Source organism: Egretta garzetta, unplaced genomic scaffold (genome assembly GCF_000687185.1).
Source record: "Egretta garzetta isolate BGI_Z169 unplaced genomic scaffold, ASM68718v1 scaffold46, whole genome shotgun sequence".
Lineage (NCBI taxonomy): Eukaryota > Metazoa > Chordata > Aves > Pelecaniformes > Ardeidae > Egretta > Egretta garzetta.
Window position 1 is genome coordinate 6745824 of NW_009260268.1, and position 6532 is coordinate 6752355.

Genomic DNA, 6532 nt, shown 5'->3' on the forward strand with positions numbered 1-6532 from the left:
TTTCAGATATGTTAGTAATAGTGGTATACATTGATACCTCAATTTCGCACTTTCTGTAAGATGTATGAATCGTTTGGCTTAACAGCCATGAAGAAAAGCAGGTTTTCTATTTTTGTTAATATTATGAAAAATAATGATACATGATGTTCTGATTTCTTAATATGTACTGCAAGCTAACTCTGATACTATTTTTATTATGTCATTTATATATAAGGTTATTGACAAGTTTTACCCCGGTAAGCATCTTTACACCCCTTCATTATCTAGTACCCAGTGTATAAGTGGCATGACATTTCTGAGCATAAAAATAGTAGCTAATGGAACAGATTAGTTTCCTCTTTGTGGTTTCCCTCTCTGACATGCTAAAGGTTAAAGACATGTTGGATTACTTTTTTTTTTCCTTTCTCCACATTTTTCATTAGCATTCTTATGAGATGAGCTGTGGTGAATACTCTGGCACAGCTGGTGATTCCCTTACTGGTGGATTTCACCCAGAAGTAAAATGGTGGGCTGATCATCGAGGAATGAAATTCAGTACTAGAGACAGGGACAATGACAACTATGAAGGGAACTGTGCTGAAGAGGAAAAGTCTGGCTGGTGGTTTAACAGGTATGTTGATTTTATAGCAGTATTGTCAACTATTCTGCTGCATGTGTTTTCATACAATAATAACATATGGTAGAAAATAGGATTGGCATTGTTTATTATATTTGCAATCTGCCCTTGACCCCTACCAGAGATCTCAGTAAGACTGAGACTCCCCTTAGAAGGGGCAGCACCTACCGCACAGCTCAAGCTGGTCTGTGAGAATGGTTATTGCCATTGGCTGTGGTTGTCTTTGTTATCAGACGGTAAGGAGAAGATAATTCTGCTCCTTTAAGGTAGCCGTTTTTTACACAAGTAGGTCATGTAGAGTTTGCAGATATATCCCTGTTGTATTTCATTCTTGCATTTCTCCTGCGTTGCACTAGACCAGATGTGGCAGGACTGCAAAATACCTGACAAGTTAAGCTAGCGCCAGGTTATTCAAACTCACTTTTTTCACCTTAGTTCACAGCATCTCACTCTTGTTATTCCTTCTATATCAAGATGGGAACACGTCCACTCAGTTTCTGTCAGTGAGTATGGCTGGACTGAGAGGAAGATTTTTTAAAATACGGTTCAGTAAAAGAATTTTAAAATCCTACTTACATACAAAATACCAATTCAAAACGAAAGTATAAAACTGGCAGCCTTAGCTCTGTCTGTATAGGCAGCTATGTTGTTTCCCTTAATTAATTAGATAAATATAGCTGTGAAGAGAAACTATGCAATCTGGCTGTGTAATAGGGAGGTTTAAAATACAACTCAGGGAAGCATCCTACTCTCTCACTGTGATCTCAGTTCACTTGGTGAGAGCTGCCAGCCTGGATCAGTTCCATTGTTTTTCTCTGTTGTATCATCCTTTGTTTCTGTTTTTTAACTCCTCGTTTTCCAAATTCTGTTTCCATAAGGAGTCTGTGAACAGCTTAGCTGATATGATGTAGCTATTAACTCAATGTTTCACAATTAATTACTTATTTTAATACATTTTAATATATTTGCATGGATAGTGGGTCAGCAGAATGTTTGAGACATAAGGAAAAAACTCACGTGTAGACAAAGGGGTTTTTTTCAGTTTTCACAAAATCTAAGATAAAAAAGGGCAAGGCAACTGTGTTGCAGATTCTTTTCCCATGAAATCAGAATTTTTGTGGATTTAGAGGAATATGTAATCCTCAAGTAGCATAAAACTCTGATACCATGCCATGGATTTTGTTAAGAGTGAATCACCAATCACTTTCAGTCAACTGCATATATTTTTTTGTCTTTTAAAAAACTTTTTTAAAATATTGGATTGGTCTGGACAAAAGAATGACCCCTTTGCAAAAGTAACGGTACGGTAGAACTTGACAGTTATTAATACCTTGTAGTTGGTGCTACATAACTACTAAAGATAGCTGACTCCTACCAGGCTAGCTCCTATTATGGCTGTGTAGCTCACTCTTAAACTGACAGTCTATCTGGATAATGAAAATGAGTTACTAATAGTGTTCCTCCACTGCCTTGCTACTGCTTTTTTTATATTAAGCCTAATGTAAAACTGAATACTGCAAAATACTAGAAAAGTTCAGTGTCCTTAAATCCTACCCAGAAGAACAGTACTGGCAAAGGAAAGCACTCAGAACACGTATTTGTCATGCACAGATTAGCAAGCATAGAAGGAATTAGTGTTCTTGGCTGGTTTGTATAGGAGCTCCCAGCTATGAAGGGTTTTTTTTATAGACAGCTTTATGCTATCTGGACTAATGAAATACAGAAACGCCCAGATAATATGAATACCAAGGGATGTGACACAAGTGAGGCCACATGGAAGTAGCTCAGATCTAGTTTAAAGCCACTGGTCTTGCTCCAGCTCAGCACTTGTTATCCTGGACTTCTGGAGGAAATGGTCTCTCTGCATTCTTTTGTGAGCAAAGCTCTAGGACAGATTTTCAGCTTGGATGCAAATCCACTGAGCTGGGTTCACTCTGGTACTACACCCAAGTCATAAGCTTTCCTGCATCCAAGGCATTGCAAAGCTCAGTAGGTTCATAACTGGTAAAAGAAAAGCTAACAATTCTGGTTGGACTTGAGCTTATTCTCTTCACAGCACTCCCAGTTTTAATTACACCATGCGTAGATGATCACTGTGGATCTGCCAGGCATCAAGTTGGGGCCACAGATCTCTTACTAACTCAGGCTTCCTGCCACACCAGTCATCCTGGAGACAGAATAGCTACATCCATGAGGAGCCATACTGGAGTCCAGGTAGAATTCAAACAGTTCTTCAGGGAACCAACTCCATCTCTCCGCATCTGTCATACAGTTAATATATAATTCAGACAAAATGTCCACAGATTATTAAGAGTTGACTGTACTTTTGAAACTATTGCAGTGCAGTTTTTTACTTTAGAAATTAGCCTATCAGAAAGAAAGGAGGAACCTAGGCTAACTTCAAGGTGTTTATTGACTTGTGAATAATGAATGTTGCTTCAGAATATCGTATCAGTAATCACATGCCAGTTGTTTCTTTAGAAGTCCAGTTACTTCAGACCACATCCAGGCAGTACAGAATACTGTGTATTTTTGCTACTAGTGCCTCCCAGCACTAATTAAGAGTTGTTACTGGCTCATGTTGTTCTTGACAAAATCCTGTTTTGCCTGCTTCCATCAAAGGAAGTAAAAGAAGGGGTTCAGTTGATCTAGATACCTCTTAGTGATGATGATTCTTCTAATGAAATCTGTGTTCTGATTCAAAGTAGACAGAGTGCCTGCTCAATGCAGAATTTGTATGGCTAGAAAGATTATGCCAGCTCTGATACAAGTTTGTCATTCTCAAAAACAAGGTCACTTTTGATATCTGCAGTTTATAAGCTTTCAACCAACACATTACCAAAATTGAGCTTAAAAATTGTAAGCAATGAATAAGCATATATATGAGAATTTTCCTGTGAGGCTTTTATCACAGTTTTTATTTCAGTTTCCAAAAGCTGTTGTTAATGTAAGTGTAAGCAAAGCCAAAGAGACTAAGATTTGCCAGTAATAATATCCATAAGGTTCATTTGGACTGTTTTCTGGTTGCATGTTTTCTGAAGTCTGCTTTTGAAATCCATCATGGTGTTAGACAGCTAGATATTAACAGCACTTACAATGAAATACTGAACTGGCAGATAAACCAAGCCAATTCATTACAATGTGTTGCAGAAGAAACAATCGTTTTGCTCTCCATATGGTCACATAAGGATCTAAAATTCTTTCTTGTAAAAACCAAATGAGTAGGAAGGTTGTGCTGGTACCTATTCAAGCCTTTTGGGTTTTGCTTGTTTGTTTTCACCACTGTATTTAATAACCTGTAACAGCATTTGTGCTTCAGCGTGTTAAAGAACCAAAAAAAGGAATGTAGTTTGTGTAAGTCAAAATGCCAGCTCCGATGGTCCAGTGAATTGGTATACATATGTTTAATTAGCTGTCAGATTTAATCTATTTGTAAATAGAAGTCCACAGCTGAATAGACTAACTGATGGTGGTATTCAGGTTTTGTCATATGAAACACCATGTGGGGTAACTGCAAAACTTCTGAGGGGCAACTCTGGAACAACAAAAAGCAGCACAGTATTTCTTTCCCAGAGTTTTGCTTGATGTATGCCCTGCTGCCACACATGACCTGAGCAATTCTGGAATAATTCTCCACCGAAACAGATTAGCAGGTAAAACTCAGAAGCTAGTAACGTCAGAAAATGTGTGGAAAGAACAAAAAGAACTTCTGTTTCAAAGAAGCTAAGAGTAGTTGTGCCCTAATTAAACTGTTATTGTTTAGGCGCACTGAAGTCCACGAATGCAAGTTTTTGCAGCTGTCAACATGGCGAAATTTTTGACATGCGCAGAAATTACAAATGCTTGCAACTCTTCGACAGGAGAGCTTATTTCTGTTTTCCTTTACTTTTCCACCAGGTGTCACTCTGCCAACTTGAACGGTTTGTACTACAATGGCCCCTATACTGCAAAGACAGACAACGGGATTGTTTGGTACACTTGGCATGGGTGGTGGTACTCTCTGAAATCTGTGGTCATGAAAGTCAGACCAGCAGACTTTGAACCTAATATTGTTTAAGTATTTTATTAAGATCTAGTTAATCTTTTAGCAAATCAATCCAAATTAAAACAGATGGGCAGATTTTTGCTTCTCATCTATGCATTTATAAATCTGGAGTAATTCCTCTGCATCCAGTAGTTTTATGAGATGTAAATGAGAAGACAGTCTGGCCCATGAGTCTGTAGATACAAATACTAGTGCTAATATGTGTACAGGATTTTTTTAAAAAGGCAAGTGTTCACCTAGGAATAAGGACATCTTCATCGATGTGGAGAATTTTTGGCTTCTGCAGTAACTACAAATCCTTTCACTTTCTAAAAACACCCCAGTATTGTCACTGTGTTGTTGCAAAAATGGAAGTGAATTGTACCTATTGCAACCAAATAACTATTTGAATACAAGCGTAAGGCTGGTTTACTCAGTGGATGGAATATATTTTCTTTGGAATGATTCAAGACTTTAGAAGCGAGTTGCCTGTAAATTCCTCTGAATTATTTGTTGCCTGTGTTGTGTACATAGCATACATAAAAAGTATAAAGAATGAGGCAGGGAACTGAAGGAAGAGGAGGGATGCTACCAGGCTAGAATCAATTGAATCCAGTGTACGGAAGTGGATTGTCTGTTGTTGCTGAAGTATGTCTAGGGCTGGTCACATCATTTCAATCTAATGTTTTTAGATGGTCAGTAATTATGCCTTTCTTCTTGGTAATAATCATGCCTTTCTCTTATTTTGGAGAAAAATAACAGGACAAAAACTGGACTTTAATATATTGACATTTGGAGTTTACCAAAAGACTAAATAACAAAAGCTGCAACTAATTTTAATGTGGCTACGCTTTGAACATAAACTACCATGGGAAATGTATTTCATGTGCAACTAAAATCTGGCATTTTGGAGGTTCTTAGTGCTTGAGTCTATAAATCTTTACCTTCTTTATGTATCTGTTAGTCTCCACAACCTGCCAAATTCGAATGCCCTGTTCAGTCACTTCAAAGTGATTCTGCTTCTAAGCCTGTTATCTTTTCCTATGTCCTTGTCTTGTCTCTCTGAGCTGTCCCCCTTCTCAAGCTGCAGCTGTACAGGAAAAATCATAACAAAGACTCCGCCTACCACTGGCTTTTGTGCCTAGCACCTCAATAGACTCTAATAGCCACTAATAACAAGAATCACTGGTTAGTGCTTGCTGCCATGGAGAAGACAGGAACTTGCTCTAGAAAGCTATCTGATGAAATTAATCCACTTCTACTGAGCGGATGAAAATGAAGATTTTAAAAAACACATGACTCTGAGCCAAACTTGGGCACTTTTATTTTCCTGCTTTCCTAAAATAATTTTAGTTTTGTGGTTGGACTGCCAGTCTCTCTCCCTCTGTCCAAATACAGTTTTTGAACCTGGCAGCCAGTTTCAGTCAAGCTTAACATAATTGAAACTAATTTTTTCCAATCTATCAGTCAATTTATAACTACATTGATATGAATACAGCTCAACTGAATGATAACTCCCTGTATGGCCGTTTTTCCTTCCATTTCCATCCTCCAAACCCAAAAGTTTGGCAAGAATCCTTGAAAGCATTGCTTGGAATAAGGGAGGGAGAATGTATAGAATAACTGGGGGGAAAAAGAGAGGTTCATATGAAACAATCTCACTCAGTAAAATAAATCAGATTACACCTAAACAGAAAAAGGGAATTAAATAGAAAAAAAAAGGGGGGTTCAAGCAGCTAAAAATAATGTTATCATGTAAAAATGGTGCTGAAAAAAATCTGCAGTATAGGTATAGTATAGGCCTGTAGGTATGCGCTGTTAATAATACAATGGAAGTTTTGGAATAGTTTAAAAAGCTGTTGTAAGTACAGTATTTCCCATCATGATTTTCC

The 6532-nt window shown here is 37.7% G+C and overlaps 1 protein-coding gene across 2 annotated transcripts in view; it reads left to right on the top strand.

Moving 5' to 3' along the window:
* FGL1 (fibrinogen like 1) overlaps positions 1-6315 on the top strand; it is a 39187-nt gene extending 32872 nt beyond the window's left edge. For both annotated transcript variants that reach the window (XM_035897842.1, XM_009642427.2), the window contains exons 8-9: positions 423-610; positions 4514-6315. In XM_035897842.1, coding sequence (XP_035753735.1) covers positions 423-610; positions 4514-4673 — 348 coding nt within the window. In that variant the 3' untranslated portion in view covers positions 4674-6315. The remainder of the gene's footprint in view (positions 1-422; positions 611-4513) is intronic.
* The last annotated feature ends 217 nt before the right edge of the window (positions 6316-6532 follow it).